Source organism: Chrysoperla carnea, chromosome 4 (genome assembly GCF_905475395.1).
Source record: "Chrysoperla carnea chromosome 4, inChrCarn1.1, whole genome shotgun sequence".
NCBI classification, from domain to species: Eukaryota; Metazoa; Arthropoda; class Insecta; order Neuroptera; family Chrysopidae; genus Chrysoperla; species Chrysoperla carnea.
This window is the reverse complement of record NC_058340.1, coordinates 38,359,468-38,377,843: the sequence shown is the minus strand read 5'-3', so window position 1 is coordinate 38,377,843 and position 18,376 is coordinate 38,359,468. Positions and strand designations below refer to the sequence as shown.

The 18,376-nt window shown below is 28.0% G+C and overlaps 2 protein-coding genes across 3 annotated transcripts; one reads left to right on the top strand and one right to left on the bottom strand.

The window, feature by feature from the left end:
- The first annotated feature begins 2,047 nt into the window (after nt 1–2,047).
- LOC123297590 (CYFIP-related Rac1 interactor B) lies at nt 2,048–4,491 on the top strand. Of its 2 annotated transcripts, XM_044879318.1 has the most exons (5): nt 2,048–2,064; nt 2,729–2,940; nt 3,012–3,275; nt 3,575–3,846; nt 4,051–4,491. In XM_044879318.1, exons 2-5 carry the CDS (start codon nt 2,758–2,760, stop codon nt 4,313–4,315), a joined length of 984 nt encoding a protein of 327 aa, XP_044735253.1. In that variant the 5' UTR covers nt 2,048–2,064; nt 2,729–2,757; the 3' UTR covers nt 4,316–4,491. The 2 variants fall into 2 exon arrangements, with proteins under 2 accessions (XP_044735253.1, XP_044735252.1); XM_044879317.1 differs by lacking the exon at nt 2,048–2,064 and having other exon boundaries at nt 2,654–2,940.
- Nucleotides 4,492–8,963: 4,472 nt separating this feature from the next.
- Nucleotides 8,964–10,097, bottom strand: LOC123298272 (nuclear envelope phosphatase-regulatory subunit 1). The gene is made up of 4 exons (XM_044880233.1): nt 9,937–10,097; nt 9,808–9,879; nt 9,601–9,735; nt 8,964–9,265 (listed from the first exon to the last, which is right to left on the bottom strand). Exons 1-4 carry the CDS (start codon nt 9,962–9,964, stop codon nt 9,117–9,119), a joined length of 384 nt encoding a protein of 127 aa, XP_044736168.1. The 5' UTR covers nt 9,965–10,097; the 3' UTR covers nt 8,964–9,116.
- Nucleotides 10,098–18,376: the final 8,279 nt, after the last annotated feature.

Here is an 18,376-nt window from a genome sequence, read left to right as displayed (position 1 = left end):
TATCCGCTAGGCACGACAATTTTATACGATAAAATTTAAAAAGCGAACGCGCTTGCATTCCGTCTATTTCTACCCTTTATGGGAAATTTAATCACTTTAATTATGGGAAATTCAATCACATAATATGGTGTACACTAAAAAAAAAATCCTCATATTTTATTAACATATTAATTAGATAAAAAACTATCTTAGAAAATATCCGGAAACTGTGGTTTGAATTTTATTGATAAACAATTCTTGTAAGTATTTCCCAACTGGATTTGTTGTAAATTGTATCTATAAATTTAGTTTTATATATTTAAATTAGTTTTGTTGTTGCGAAAAGTAAACTACGTTTTTAACAGTAGGTATTTTATAAAAACAATTTAATTTTTAGTTACTTTCGCAATAAGAATATTTTTAGAGTCATACAACTAGTACTTATGTTAATTAGCTTAAAAGCATCGTGTGAGACATCCACTCATAATTAAATATAGTAAAACTTCTTTAGTGGGTACTTTTGATTAAATTTTTATTTTGTATATCTATTTTATTATTTAAGTAATTCAAAAAGTTGGCTCATGATTTCCTATTTTAAAAATTATTTCATGTTAAAAAAAATTCGAAATGGATTTTGGCCAACATCTCAGAATTTATTTAACGCAGCTATGAATATGTAACGCAGAAATGAATGCGATTTTTGTTAATTTTTGAATCAAAATTACTTCGTGTACTGAATTTTATCGACATTGGAAACATCAATTTGTCTCGATTTGTTTACAATTTTCTGAAGGGGTAATCGCTTACGTCATATAAGTAAAGGAAGGTAGCCAAACATACATACATGTATGTCACACGCAGTTAACTGATATTTCCATAGAATACATACTGTATAATTTGCGCTCAAACGGGTAAATAGTGATGTTTACGAAAAAATGTTTCAAACGAAAGATGTATATTTTTTATAAGGAACATTTTTTACATTTAAACTTTGGTTTGAAAAAAACGATTGCGTCATTATTTTTAAGCGTTACAAACTTGGGACTAAACTTAGTATACCTGATATATTTCATATACATGGTATAAAAGTCTGATCCATTTAGTGATGAAACGAATACTCCTCATGATATGGTCCGAAGCGTATACGAAGTCCGTATTTTTTTGAAGAATTTCCGTCGATATCTCAAGAACAACTCATCTAGTCGTCAAATGAACTAGATGGATAGATTTTTATGATTTTAGGATTCAGAAAAAATAGAAATCCAAAATTTTTAATTAACACCTACAAAAAAATAAAAATTCTTTAATTGACGTTTACTAATACTGTTTGGATTGAATTTCCTTCCTTAAAAAAAATTCGGATGAAAATATTCACTTCCGATTTTTCTATGTTTATCGAACGAGTGCGCCTTTTTTATTTGAATATATGAGACGTGTATCGTAGATCCTAAACAGATGAGCCGATTTTGATTTTTTTGTATCTGTCGGGGTTTTTTTAAATTTTCTAAATTTCTCTTGGATAGTAGGTGTTTTAATTTGCTCTTGATGATCATTCATAATTAGTCATTCTTATTATTTGTATAAAAAATGTAAATGACCGCGACCCTTATACAAAAACAAAGTTTAAAACGCTGTTTATAAAATACGTTTTTAGTATATAACATCGGTTCTATGGAATGTTAAAATTTTGTTTTTATAAAAAAGTTGGGAATTCGCCAATTTTCAATTTGGTATATCAAAAACCAAACATGGATTTGAAATAAAAATGAAAGACGACCGACTAATATTGACAAATTTTTAACATTTACCTACAACTAATTTTACAAAAAATTCCTGTAACTTGTAATAAAAGTTACTTCATAGATTCATATTATTTCTGAAAGTGATAAAAGAACATTGTATAACATTAGTAAATTCTTCCGTGTACGTGGGATATAATTTCTATGATTCATGTTATTTCTTACGTATTTTGTTGTTACAATAATTTTAACTTAGTAAGACTTATGTATCTACAAATATTGTTATTATGTGAAAATTAATAACTAATCAATTATTGTTTTGCTATTGGAAATCAATAAATATTGTGTAAGTGAATATCTTTATAATTGGGTACTAAAATAATGATCTCACATACTATTTAAATTTTGGAATTATTTAAAATTTAGATTGTAGTTTATTTAGATCAGCACTCATTATTTTATATGTAAATATGCAGATTGGTAAAAATTCAAATAATTATTAATCAGTTTAAATGTGACGAATTGAATGGTTCCCTTGCCTCATATAAACTGTCATAAAGCCAAACATCCTGTCAACTATTAAAACCTTGAAGCAACAAACGTTATTTATTAATAAAAATTATTCCAACTGATTAAATAAATGTGTTATTCGACATTAATTGTTGATTAATTCAAGCAATTTGCTACAATATAGTCATCACTAGGGATTATATGCCATAATTACGGGGAATTTCAAATGTAAAATAATAATGTATATGAAACCGCATAATATACGGCTGTGCAATTGGTGCTATTTTTAGTGTTTTATTATCTTTAAAAGTAGGCGTAAACACTATCGTTTTAAATTTGAAATTTTTAATAAATAAATAATGTAATAATCAAATAAATTATTAAATATGTTTTAATAAACCTTCTATTTTGTAATCAGTTTTTTATTTTTGTGATTATCGAAGTAAAAAAATATTTATTTATTTATTGTTTTTGGTTATGTTCGTGATTGTAAATGAAAGTGACACTTGAAAAAAAATAATTGAAAATCATGGGAAAATTGCTGAGTTTATTAGCTCGTGATGATTCAACATGTTGTGCACCTCAAAGGTATGAAGTGTTTTTAGATTTTGAAAATGCTGCACCAACTGATACGGAACGAGATGTTTATGAAGATGTTCAACGAGTACTTAAAGATTCCGAATCCGTTCTTGAAGAAATTCAAAACTATAAGGTAAACATTATTCTTTTGTTTAAGCAAATGCGGGTCAGAAAATATTTATTTAAATCTCATCTAATATACAGGGTGCAGGAAAGGAAATTCGAGAAGCGATAGCTATGCCTGTACCTGAAGTTCAACAGCGTGCTTGGAGTGTAGTCTGTCCTCTTGTGGCCAAAGTTCGTAGATGTTATGAATTTTCAAGAGAATTAGAAAGAGTTGTACCGAGATTGTTAGGAAAATTATGTGGTGGAAGTATGAGTCCCACTCAACATTTAGAAACTCAACAAGCTCTAGTTAAACAACTTGCAGAAATTCTAGAATTTGTTTTAAAATTTGATGAATACAAGGTATATACCTAAACGATTTTTTTTATTACTTTAAAAGATCAAATTCGAGACGTCTAGTAACTAGGGAAATCTAATAACCAAAAATTCACCTAAGAAATAAAATGGAGGATCATTAAAGAATTCATTTCGTTTTATTAAACAATCTTGTCTTGAGTCTAGAAGTCTTTTCGACTGAACTATTATATTAAATAGAAAAATCCCATGCTTTCAAGACATATTTTCACGATTAAACCACGGTGGTTTTTTAATGTTCATACTTACTTTTAAAAGAACTAATATCTCAATTAAAAAATTTTCAGATGAAAACTCCAGCAATACAAAATGATTTTAGTTATTATAGACGAACTGTGTCTAGGCAACAAAATATTGGAAGTGCTGCAAACGTTGGAACTATTAACTCGGACTTGGCCAATCGAATGTCATTATTTTATGCACATCCGACACCTATGTTAAAAGTACTCAGTGAAGCAACTTCTACGTTTGTAAAAGATAATGCAGATATTCCTGTTGAAAATACGACTGAAACATTAGGAACTATGGCCAAAGTTTGTTTAAGAATGCTAGAAAATCCGTAAGTTGAATTACACATTTAGGAAGATTCCCAGCGACGAAAAAAAATTCAATGGATAGAATTTCTGCTTTGTCATTTTAAAGTTTTATCATGCAGAAAAAATTTTACTCATTTTTTCTTTTATCGTCACTGGAAATGTGTGATTGTTTCGGCGAATTTGTAGAAATGTAATATATTTATTGTAAATTAAATTTTGGTTTACAGAAAATTAGTTGGTCAATTCGAACATGAAGAAACGTATCATCTTGTATTGCGGGTGATGGTCGGTTTAGTGATATTATACGACCATGTTCATCCAGTTGGAGCATTTGCACGTGGAGCTCATGTCGATGTAAAAGGCTGTGTACGTTTACTACAATCACAGCCACCTGCACGCGCTGAACCACTTCTAAATGCACTTCGATACACTACAAAACATTTAAATGAAGAAAACACACCAAAGAATATTAAAAATCTTTTAGCAGCATAGCTGTTTTACATATCGATCGCTCTTTAGACATTATTTAATTAATAATTTTTTCAAAATTAATAATATGCACACGTTTAAATAATTTTAATCAAATATATTACGTAACATAAAGCACTGCCAGTAATCGTAATATATTTATATGAAAATACAAAAATTAGTTATAAAACAAAAATCAAATTGGCATTAAAAAAAAGGAAAATCTTCGATTTAAAAATTTTTGTGAAGATATTTTATATATAGTTGTACAATTTTTTACTGATTTTTTAAATTTTATTGAAAGTTTTTTATAATTGAAATTAATGTGCAACTTAGAACATTCGATATTCTGATATAAAAATTACTTCGTTTAAAGTAATAAAAATCTACTCAACATTATTGTATCTAAAAATTAGGAATACGTCTAAAAATTAAGAATATAATGGGCTACTGAATTTCAACTTTAGATTTTGTATCTCTTTCTGATACTTTGGCTGAAAATTACGACTGTACGTCATGTTCAATTTCTGATGACGGCTGCAGAGATTCCAAACCATGTAGATTAGAAGAGGAGGCTGAACTCAAGCGGGAGAATTGACAAACTTAGTAAAGTAAACGTAGAAATTACAGTTAGCATAATTAATAGGAGTGAATATGAACTATGTAGTATTTTAAAAATCTTCTATTCACTTCAGTGCAAAAGGAAAACTACTGACATTTTATTTGTAACGGCCATTTATTTACATGAAGTTTGGTCTCCTTCTTCAGTCACCATGCTTCTAAACTATAAAGTATAATAATTCTTTATGAAATGCTTCTCACATTTTAATTATTCGGTTATCGAAATTATACGTCTACCGTAAAGTTCAAAAGTAGTCAGATAACGAAAAAAGAAAAAGAGTCGCTACCTTATTCCTACTAAACACCTTAATAGGAATTGGTTGAACTAACTTGGAAAATTCTAATACCATTTTCTAGTATTAGAAAATAATATTAACTCAGTCTTCATAACAACGAAGTATTTTTTATATTGATTAACGTTCTAATGAATAAAGCCTTAATAATAACACCAAAAAACGAAATTGTATTAAATAAGGCACGAAAAAAATAATTGTAAGTAGAATTATTTTAGCGTAATTTTTGTTAAATTTTTTAATAGTTCAATCAATTTTGCGCACATTTTTATAGTTACTGAAAATAAATTTGAAACGGGTTGCAAAGCGACAAGTTTTATTAAAAATAAAACTATGTTTCAAAAATTGTTTTTTTCTGAAACAAGTTTTTTATTTGCAATAATTTTTGTATAATTATTTATATATTTAAATATTTTTAATTTAATTGAAAATGCTAAGACTTGCTAGTCTCAGTATTTTTATTGTTAAGATGTACATATTCACGGATAACAAACAATCCTAAATTTTCATAGAAGAAAGTATTGTCTATTTATATTGTACTAGAAAATAACCTTTCTAAAATAAAAATAAATTAACTATATTGATATTACTTCTAACGAAATAGAGAATAGTAAGCAAAAAAGAACAATAATAAAGACGCTTCTAAGTGACCCTATTTTTGTGTGTATCCCCCGATAAAGATTGATCTAGATTAAATTGTATACGTAATTGAATAAAATTGAGAAGCGTCTTATTTCATTTGCTATCTCAGCAACTATTCTATTATTTTCGAACGTCAGTAGAAAATTATAATGGACTGATATCTAGTCTGAAAAAGGTCTTTGCTAATGATTTATGCGCCTCATATTTCGACTTGCTGGCCTCATATTCCATCAAACATTCTTTTACATTTCTTTCCTGAAAATACGATTTGTATTTTGAAAATTTGATCTGATCACTATTAATATAATTCGAAAAGAATACATAATTGAAACGAATTTATAAATGTACTTAGAATTAATTACTTTACATTGAATTAACCAGGAATTTTCGATGGTAACTTCGTTTCAACATAAAATTACAATTCATTTTATTTGTAATTGCAATTGTTTGCAATGAAAATACACTTAAAGAAATTATCGATAAAAATATTTCAGAGAGTAAAGTGAATGAATATTATCAGACTAAGTTGGATTTGAACAAAAGATTCTCAATAGTTTGATGCAAGGCGCATAACCAAAGATCCTTTTGCAGCCCTAATATCATTATTTATAGGAAAGGATTGCGTTTATATCCCACCGTTTACATAACGATTATTTATTGACGTACTAACATTTTTATAATACAGTCACATTTTTTGTGCGTGAATTTCTTAAATGTGATGTGACAACTCTACGTAAATATTTTGCATGCTTTAATCAAATCTATTTAAACACAATTTTAATAAATGGAATATTATTTATCAGCACACATAGATAAGATTGTTTTGTTGCTGAGATAGAAAAATCGTGATTAGGAAATTTAAAATAGTCAATAATGTAATAATAATGATAATAATTTAATGCATAAACGATGTAAAAACTTTGTTTACATCACAGATGTCTTTCAACTTCTTGCTTGTTAAGAATTAAATAAATTTTTTTCACACCTATGTTTTTGATGGTCCAGTAAATTTAGGATTTTTCTTTAAACTCTCATAGTGCTAGGAATTCTTATTTTTTTATAGAAATAAATATGTTTAAAGTTTGCCTCTTTTTACCTATAGAATTTTTAAAATGCTGCTGTTCATTTACGTCAAAACATGAATTTATTATGGTTGGGTGAATGGCAGACTAAAAAGTGTTATAACTTACATTGTTAATAATCATTAATGCTAAAAGCATCAAAGAATCAAAGAAAAGCTAAAAATTGAAAATATCTGAAATTTGATATTATTCCTCACAAGATAAAAAAGTGAGACTAACTTTAATCTTTCATTTCAATGTAAAAATAAAAGTGATGTTTGCAGATTTTAGAAATTTTTTTAAAGCACGTAGTGATGCTGATTTTACTGGCGTATCAAAAGATAGGATTTTTGTAAATTATTATTTTTAGAACATCGATTAAATAATCTTTGGATTGAAAGAAAATTGATATTAGAAATGGACATTTAATTAATAATGTGTCTTAGAAAGTGAAAAATATCGAGGTTGCATAATCGATACCAAAAACTTATAGGATCATGATTTATTATTGTGTTTAATTCACTCAATAATTTACTCCCTTTCTTAAATTGAGCTTATACAGCATCATTAATTTTGCACAAATACAACTCATTCTTCCAATCTTTTAATTTTGATACATTCTTCGTTGACTGAAAAAAAATTGTTAATTCTATCGCGAGAATTAACAGTATTTATTTATGGTTATTTACTGAGAAAATACTTATCCCATTTTCCCAACATTTTGTTATTTTGTTGGCTTTTTGAATAAAATAATATATGTGTTCACACATTCTGGGATTATAATAATATAAAATCGAAACTTTTTTAGTTAGATATTAATTTTCAGACTAGTATTAAATTAAGATGTATTATTTGGAAAAAAATAACAAAAAAATGTTAAAACTACAGTAAACGGTTACCTGTTTTATGAAAATTTTTGTTGTATTTTTAAATTTATCATTGAACTCAAAAGAAAACGGCGATCTCAATCATGTATTGTTTTTTTTGAAAAAATAAACTATTTTAATATTACGGTAAATTAATAATAAAAGACAAATTAAGTATTAAAAATTTCGAATCATGGATGCGATAAAAAAATTATTGAATATTTGTAACTACATATTTGAAATTTTTTTTTAAACAAAAGTATTTTGCCTAAAACAGGTCTAATTGATTTCATTAAGTAGTAAAATATAATTTATTAAAGTTTTAACTATTTACAAAAGTTAATGTTTATAAGACTTATCACAAATTTGTATTTTTGCTCTCTTGCATTTTTTACAATGCTTCTTGTTTTGTATTAAATTTTCTAAAAGAATTCTAAGTAATTTTTATTTCCTTTTGATACCTAAAATTTCCATAAGTGTCCAGAATTACTGGACTTTATTATCGTATTTTTCAGATAATTACAGGTTTTTCAGTAAGATGTTACCACTTGAATGGGAAAGACACATTGTTCGAAAGATGTTACCACTTAATTGGGTGAGACGTGTTTTTTTAGAACATAATTTGAGTAATATTTTTTCACAATTATTTCGATGTTTTGAGCTATATTTTTACTATTATATTTTTGGAAAGAAGGGGAATGGGGATTCTAGCGGATAACAACTAACATTACCCAAACTTATACCTAAAAAATATTAACATTTGTAATCATAATAATCCGTTATTCCACTTTGTGTAAAATCACCGGATCGTGTCGAAATAATATTCTTAACTTTAATTTCATCAATATCTGTTAAGTAGTTTTTTGTGATACTTGAAGAAATAGATGCCTATCATAATACAAGAAACTGAAAAAATGAATGATTTATTGATAATATGAATGGCGTCAAGATTACAATCACCACCCTTTTTTCCGGTTAGACATTGACATATTTTTTTTCTAAATTCGTAATACTATAAATTATATTCTCTTCGAAATGTAAATATTTTGATTATTTATTTTAAGACTTCTTGGTGAATAATGAAATATTTCCATTTAGAAATCTCAAAACTTATTATCTGAGCTATCATTGGAAAGAAAAAAAAAACACGATTCAAAGTTCAACAATTATTTCTTAAATTTTCCTTAATTATTATATTTATGTAGTAGGTACGAATATTCAAAATGATAGTTGTCTCAACAATCATGATACAATATGTAAAAATGAAATAACTACAATTAAATGAAATAAAATAATTTATACACATCAAACACTCAACAATTTTCTAAGCCATGTACAGCTGTCATGTTGTTACTGTCGGTCGAGGTTTTAAAATTAATTTTCCAGTTTCATCACATGACATATTAAAATCGCCTAAGACTGTTCGAGTTCGTGCTGTTATAATTGATGGTGCAATCACTCGTTTATGGATGCCCATGGCAAAAAGTACCACTGGAAAAATGTTTATTATTATTCAATTTAGTCCAATAACTATTCGTAAAAGTTTAGGATTATAAGGCAACAGCATAATTTATCTTATAATCTTATAGACACTGGCAATCAAGTATTGGCACTTAAAGGAAGTCGCATTCAATATTTAATTTAGTTATTAATGTTTACGAAAATTTTAGCGACAGTTATCCTATAACTCTTGAGATATATGAAAACAAAAAGTTTACTCCATTAGAATACCTAACATAACTTTCGCCAAGGGACAATATGCTGTTACTTTATATGCATAAAATTTTACAACCAGTATTATTCGTAGTTATAATTTTAATTCTTACTTAAACTAAGAGATGCAATTGCAAAGAACGGATGATTCCATAATGATTGCATAAACGGTACAGCAGCGGTATCAGGATCTGTAAGCCAGTGCCAAGCTCCAGCTGCTGTGCATATCGATATAATCACCAATATTACTAAAAATAAAAACATATGATAAGTTATGAGCATTTTATTTTAACAAATATGTAAAAATAAAGGCAACATACTTCTCCATCTAGTTGCTGAAGGTTGTAAGTGGGCAATAACTTCAGTTAATCGTCTTTCAAAAGCTTTCAAATCTAAAATTTAAAGGTTATGTAACTATAAAATTTTTAGTTATTTAACTAATAATATACCTTCACATGCTGTTTGCTCCATTGACATGGTAATTATTACTAAACGACTAGATGAACTTTATGCTGTGATATGAATATTTATGTTTACATTTAATTTTGACAATATGTTAAAAAAATGCCGGTTCAATTCATTTTGGTTCATTTTTTACTCGATAGTGGTTATTCCATGTACGAATCGTATGTTTTGGAAATTCGTTTCAATTAATTTCAATAAAAATTAATCATTTAAGCAATAAATTAATTTATAAATTTTAAAATTTAATGTTTTTGCAATGAATTATATGTTTATCATTAATTATTTGGACTTTCAGATGAGTTCTTCAATAAACGTTTCGCCATCTGACCAAACCTAAGTATCATCAGAGGTATCATCTTTAAACGAACATATTTAAAAGAATTAAAATTAATATTTCAAAACTAAAATAAAGTAGTTTACATCCTTTTACATTATTTTAATAAATTTAAATTGTTTACATTTACCTAATTAGGAAAATAATAAAATTAGGTAGCTTATTTTGCTAATGCTTAAGACAATCCAATACAGATGGCAGTAGCGTTCTAGCAACAGTTGTGAAATCAAATTATAGAGGGACCACGGACAAATTTTATCTATGATTAGACAAGCCTCCGCTAGACTTTTTTTTATTATTATACCATGACATAGTATATTAATTAAGTTTATTATACCATGTATATATGAAATATACATAGTATATTAAGTTTAGTCCCAAGTTTGTAACGCTTAAAAATAATGATGCTAGGAAAAAAATTTTGTCATAGGTGTTCATAGAATCACTTAATTAGTCCATTTCCGGTTGTCCGTCCGTCCCTCCGTCCGTCTGTGGACACGATAACTCAAAAACGAAAAAAGATATCGAGCTCAAATTTTTACAGCGTACTCAGGACGTAAAAAGTGAGGTCAAGTTCGTAAATGAACATCATAGGTCAATTGGGTCTTGGGTCCGTAGGACCCATCTTATAAACCGTTAGAGATAGAACAAAAGTTTAAATGTAAAAAATGTTCCTTATCAAAAATTAAACAACTTTTGTTTGAAACATTTTTTCGTAAACATCACTGTTTACCCGTGAGGGCGCCAATTAGGCGGAAATTTTATAATATGTGTACAAACCATGAAGCATATAGGCAGGAGAACGATCGCTATAGAAAATATTGTCCCCGAAATATGGATAAAATAAGTGAGCTGCTGCGATCAATACGTAGTATCAATAAAAGCGGGCTGTTGTGCGCTAATTTCAAATGATATATCAATTTGTACATTATGCTAACAACAACAGCTAACTTCACAGATACTACCTCTTGATGACAGCGCGGCTGGTGGCTTAAAAATGAACTATAAATTCTACAAATTTTTAGGGACAGGTACGCTCATGAAGCTTATAAGAAGGAGAACGATCGCTATAGAAAATATTGTCCCCGAAATATGGATAAAATAAGTGAGGCGCTGCGACCGCTAAGAAGTATCAATAAAAGCGGGCTGTTGTGCGCTATTTGAAATGATATATCAATTTGTACATTATGCAACTAACTTCATCCACTTCGCAGATACTACTTCTTGATGACAGCGCGGCTGGTGGCTTAAAAATTAACTATAAATTCTACAAATTTTCAGGGACAGGTGCGCTAATGCTTTAGTACATAGCGATCTTTCTCCTTCTTTATAACCTTCATGGATACGCTAATGCTTTAGTACATAGCGATCTTTCTCCTGTTCTATAACCTTCATGGTACAAACTATACACTAAATGTCGGTCGGTAATGCAGAAACCTATAAAGTCATTTACATATGTACTATACTTGATTATCAGTTATGTATGTGTCACATGTTTGTATGTGTAATGTGATAAAGAAATCAACACTGACTATGCATGGTATTTCAACAGTTAACTCAGTCAATTGTTTGTTTTCACTTGTTGTACATGAGTTTAGGTAATGGTCTAAAAAGAAACTTCGATAAGCAACAACGGATAACTCCCGAATTGACTTACTACAGCCCTTTTGAAGTTGTTACCCAGTCCCCGAGAACTTTAAAGGGATAGTTTTACGTCATGAAAGAAAAGAAACATAGTCACTCTTAGCTAGCCACACATATATGTCACATACACATAATGTTCACCCTCACGGGTGAACAGTGGTGTTTACGAAAAAATATTTAAAACAAATTTTTTTTTTCTTTTTTCATATTTAAACTTTATTTCTATCTCTAACGGTTTCCAAGATGGGACAGACTCAATTGACCTATGTTGCTCATTTACCAACTCGACCTAATTTCATACGTTCTGAGGATGCTATAAAATTTTCAGATGGATATTCTCTTCGTTTTTTAGTTATCGTGTCTATCCAGACAGACAGACAGACGGGCGGACAACCGGAAATGGACTAATTGAGTGATTTTTATTTTTAAGCGTTACAAACTTGGGACTAAACTTAGTATACTTACCTTGATATATTTCATATATACATGGTATAAAAACACCGTGTCGCATGAAGTATGTGCACGCCATATATAATGAAACAACCTTTAATTTAATAATAAACACATTGAAATGTAATTAAATGCAAATTATCTCAATAATAAACAATCAACGGTTGTTTGTGTGTCCATTTATTTATAAAATATATTGGGATTAACTAAAACATTGTGTGATGATAAACCATTTTAACTTTTAATTAAAAACAAAATTATCTGAATTTACCAATAAGGTTTTGTGTGTTTATAACTGAAAAAAAGAAAAATTTTATAGTAAGTAGGGGTTGGAGTTCTCAATTGGTGGTTCTGTATTACTACAAAAAAAATCATTCAAAAAAATTATATTGAATTTTCGTTTTTTCCATTTGTACTACGGTGTTTGTTGAACTTTGAAGTAATTTGGGAGAAAATTATTATCTTGGTTTTGATCGTATCCATAAAACCTACCTAATACGAGAATTGAACCAATGAACATCGAATTGTTTTCATGATATGATGTTGCCGAGATTTCGGTGAAATCATACAAAAATTTCAGTAATCTGGATTGAAATAATCAAGATGTTATACATCAAAATCTATCTGGCACGTAGTCAAATGAACAAGATTTTTGGGATCTAATGGTCTGTAATTACCTAACAAAATGATTTTCATTCTAATTGAAGATAAATTTTTTTGAATATCGCACTTAAATCTGGTCTGAAATATTTAAGATGTCATATCTGAAATTACTAAATATATAGATAAACAAATGTACAAAATTTCTTACTTTTTAATAAATCTAAAAAAAACTATTTGCATTCAAGGGGAAAACAGTTTCAGTGATTTTTACGTTTTTACTACGCCAATCCAAAGCTTTCATTGACAATCGTCAATTATTAAATATTTCATAGCATTTAGATGGCTTATACATGTAGAGTGCATGACTAAGTGGAAGAATTTCGAGAAGAAATCATTTCAATCCCTATAATTAAGAAGTAAGTAAAGTCTACCGGGGAAGGTTGATGGTTTAAGAGTTCAGAACTGACGATGGCCGACTCAGTCAAGAAAGAATGAAGATTGAAAGTTGTAAGTACAGACAAGGTTCATCGGAGGCTTTTGGATACGTAGCCCTAAAAAATACAATTCAATCCAAATTAATGGCAGCCAAATCATGAATAATGAATGAATTGTGTGAAACGATTTATCTACCAATTTAAAATGAACGTACAACTTCTGTATATATGTCACTAGGTATGCATGTAGATGTTATACATTTGCTCCCGTACATAGAGAGTGTTTCTTTGGGTACGCGAAACTTAAGAATGAGTTAACTTAACAACTTAAAATTCAATGCAATACTATTATGCATATGGAATGCATTTATTTTAGTTTTGAAATAACGACAAATTTGGTTTAACTACGCTTAGCAAATGTCAGATGCAACGTCGTTCCCATTCACTAACATAATAATTCATAAAGTTTCAGCAGTTGGGTGAGGTTTTTGATTTTTCATATCAGAAAATTAATTTCTTAATTCTAAACAACCTTGGGTGTATTTTTCAGCAGAATTTTTATCAGTCCTGGGTATGCGCCTACAGTATGATCCAAATTTGGTAGGATTACATACTTGGTTTATCAAAATTGGATAAAATTTGGATGTGATAAAGCAAAATTAAATTTATTGGAATTTGATGACGTCATAAAGTTAAAAAATTCGTTTTTTTTGATAACACAGGCAAATTTGATCCGATCTAATCGGAATTTTTTTGAAACCCACTAATTTTGGGTCATTCTTTTCAGCTGTGATGTAAACTATTCGCTAGCTATCACTTATGTTGTTAATTCAGGGGCCAAGACTCCACATTCTTGAAAACTATTAGAGCTAGATTAACTATGATCGCAAATTTGAAAAGTGTATCTAAAATTTAGTACGATTACATACTTGGTTTATAAAAATTGGATAAAATTTGAATGTGACAGAGCAAAATTAAATTTTTTGGATTTTGATGACGTCATAAAGTTAAAAAAATTCGATTTTTTTGATAACACAGGCGAATTGGATCCGATTTTATTAGAATTTTTTTTGATATCCACTCTATTTGTGTCATTCTTTACAGCTGTGATGTCAATTTTTCGCTACCTATCACTTATGTAGTTAATTCCGGGAGCTATTAGAGAGATCTTCATTTTTATCACAAATTCGATTGGTCATATCTGATAAGACACCCTCTATAACACACACACACATACCTGTATATTGTTACACAATAAAAGCTTTTATGTTAATTACTCCTAGCTATCACATATCACTGACACTAAATTAGAAATTCAACAAAACAGTTATTGTGTTTAATGTACAGTTTTGGTATTAAATGCTTCAAATAATTCAATGACTTTATTTTTAAAAATAGGATTATTATACCTAATAACATTGGTTCCAAAAGTTACTCAAAAGTTACTTTGTTATAGAAAGTTTGTCGGTTTGATAAAAGCTTTTAGTTTTGGAACATAGTTTACTAACTATCTACATGTGCTATAATATTGATGAATCTGTCTTGACTAAATCAATTCTTTCTTTATTTATATATTGACTACTTCTGTATTGATCTGGATCTTTCTGTAATGTGCTAGAATTTTATTATTGGGTTGTACCTATTTGTAGATCCAGAAAACTTTTTAGACGTAGAAAATTTTTGAGAAATAAAATATTTGTATTTTGTATACATTTTATGTTTGATTTTTTTTATTTTTTATACCCTATATATATGTAATATACATATATCAAGGTATACTAAGTTTGTACCGCGTAAAAATATTAATGATATCTGATATCTCTATGTTAACAAGATAACTCAAAAACGAAAAGAGATATCAAGCTGAAATTTTTATAGCGTGCTCGGGATATAAAAAGTGCTGTCAAGTTCGTAAATGATCAACCTAGATCCATTGGGTCTTGTAAAACGTTAGAGATAGAACAAAAGTTTAAGTATGTTTCTTATAAAAATATTAAACATCTTTTGTTGGAAATATTTTTTCGCAAACCACACTGTTTACCTGTGAGGGTGCAAATTAGCAAATTAGGCGCAAATTATATAGTATGTATTAAATGGTAATATCTGTTATGTTTGTGTGGTTATGTAAGACTAGCTATGTTTCGTTACACGTGACGTAGAAATGCAAAGGATTGCGTAATCAACACTGCCTATACATGGTATTTCAACACTTAACTTAATCAATTGTTGGTTTTTTTTTTTAAATAATTAATATATAATTTAGGGAAAGTTATTTTATCGTCGGGAAATTTGACTTTGTGGACCAAGGGTCACACTCATAAATAGCTTGCTTAAAAGTAGGAAACGAGCGTGTAACAGCTAGTAGTAAATAATACAAACAAGTCACGTTTAATTTTAGTAAAATTAAACTTAAAATATTATCTATGTTCTTTGTTTACGTTTTGATTTAATTGATTATATAAAATTAATTTATTCATTTATTTTAATTAATATATAAAATCATTATTAACGAAATATTAAACCACCACTAATAATTAATGGGCAGGTATTATGTAGTTCAATCATTGTTAAATTCATAAATTAAAGCTTAATTCTCGATGCCCATTACAGTCATACCAAAAATATATTTATTTAGTAATTAGAAGTGCTTAGATTTAGTAATTAGATTTTAAAGAAAAAGGCGAATATAATTTGGCATACTATATTCCAAATTACCTGCACCCTAAGTAAAATCACGCTTTTGTAGATTTTTTGTTTGATGGTAATTTTGAGAAGGTTCCTAATTTTTGTTTTCTTTTTTTATTGTTTATATTAAGCTGAATAATTTTCCAAAAAATTTATGAATTTTTTATAAGGCTAATTCTTTTCCTTTTCTAGTTATTAAAAAAAAAACTGATATTTCAAATATGCTTCACTTCCTCTACGTAATTAGATCCATTAACGATTCATGTACCAAGTAGTTCGAAAATTTTATGGTAGAATGATAAAATAAAATAATCGTAAAGAAAATTATAACATTTCCATAAACTATGTTCAATAAGCGATTATTTTTATTTTTTCATAAAGAAGTATTATCTTTGATGATATGAATCTCATTTGTGCCAGCTAAATAGTGTATTTCTATTGAATAATAATTTCCTTTATAACATCAGGCTTCAATGTTCTTCAGAAGAATTCGAATCGATAGTCTTTAATAATATAATACACTAGCTTTTGAAGAATTACCTTAAATAAATTTAATGGAAAATGAATAATTGATTCTTATTTCACGAAAAAAATGAATGGAAAATGGATAATTGATTATAAAACCTTTAATCACGAGCAAGTTGTAGACGTGTTTATGAACTTTCTTTTTATAGATTTTAATTTCTAATGCTTTGTTTTGTTCTTATTAACAGGAAAATTCTTCCACACATCACATGCGTTTACCACATGCAGAGAGATCTTTCTATTTTCTTATGTACCTACAAAACCTCATTCTTCTAAGAAGTTTATATATTCTAAAAATATTTTAAATTACCTTTGAAGAATAATTAATTTTCATTGAAACATCTTATAGTAATTTTCTTAAAGCCAAATATAAAATTTTGTTAAATCCTTATTTTTTGCTTGTGTGCTCTAGATATATATATAAAGAAGAATTTGATATTTAAATGAACTGTTCAATTTTAAACAGTTTTTAATTAATGTAAATAAACTGCATTATAAATTATTCAGAACAACATCACACAAAGGTTAAAAAGATATTGCTTCGAAGCAAATATTACAACATGAAAAAGAATTTGTATTTTAAAATGCCACAAGTGGTACGCAAGAAAATGTCATTAAAGTGCCGTAAGAATTACAGGGCAATATTAAAAAATTGATAATTTTGAGTAGTTAATTTATTTAATTCTAGAAAAAAAACTAGATTTAATCTATTATCATTCAGAATATTTACTGTTGTACATCAGGCATTCTGTATAACATATTATGCGACATGTTTCGGATATTACTCTGCAGTTGAAAATGGAGTAATATCCGAAACATGTCGCATCATATAAAAATAAAATATAATAAAGTGGTCAAGCGAAAATTGAAGGGTTTAAATTTATTTATTTACATAACGTATTTAATACTATGGAATACCTTAAATTAAAGCTTTCTATCATGAATAAACACAAACTTCCCTATGCTCACCATGTTAATAATCCGAACTTTAAATGAATTTATCTCGAGTTAGAGATGGTCAATTAACTTCCAATTTTTATGGTAAACGTATTATTATATTCTTAATAAGTGCATACAAATTTAGAAATTTCTTTCAATGTGCCCATAGCGAGACAACAGCCTGAACCAAATTGACTTAATTACATAAACTTGTATTTCAATGATAAATGATCCGGCCTTTATCGCATACATCTGAATCAAATGTATGCATTTCTACCTTCATTTTTTGAAAATGACTTCTCTATTGAAGGTAGAAACTGAATACCGAGCTTGCATTAAAACCGATATTATTACTGGCCAACTTGTACATTTCTCTACTAAAAGCGCTAATAACTAAGTTATAATAACTATTGAACTGCATGTATACAAAAAGTTGAAAGTGAATACCTATTGAGGTGAAATTCTGTACCGGTAAGTGTAAACTCATTCAAATAATTAAAGGAGCATATTTTTGGTGATTTTTGAAAAGCTGTAGCCTAAAATGTGTTGTTATAAAATATTGAGAAAAAAATTGTAAATGCTTTAGCTCCATATTAGTTTTTTTTTTTAATTTTATGTACGACACTTGATTTCTGAGATAATGGCTATTGAGTCACCATTGATATCTAGTGAACTAGTGATTATATATCGAAAGGAAACTGGGTTTTGGAAACAAAACTCTTGCAGTGTTTGACGAATGACACAATAAAAGTACACAAAAAAAACCTTTTCTCTGCTACTTTTTTTAAAATTCAATAAATACTATAATGC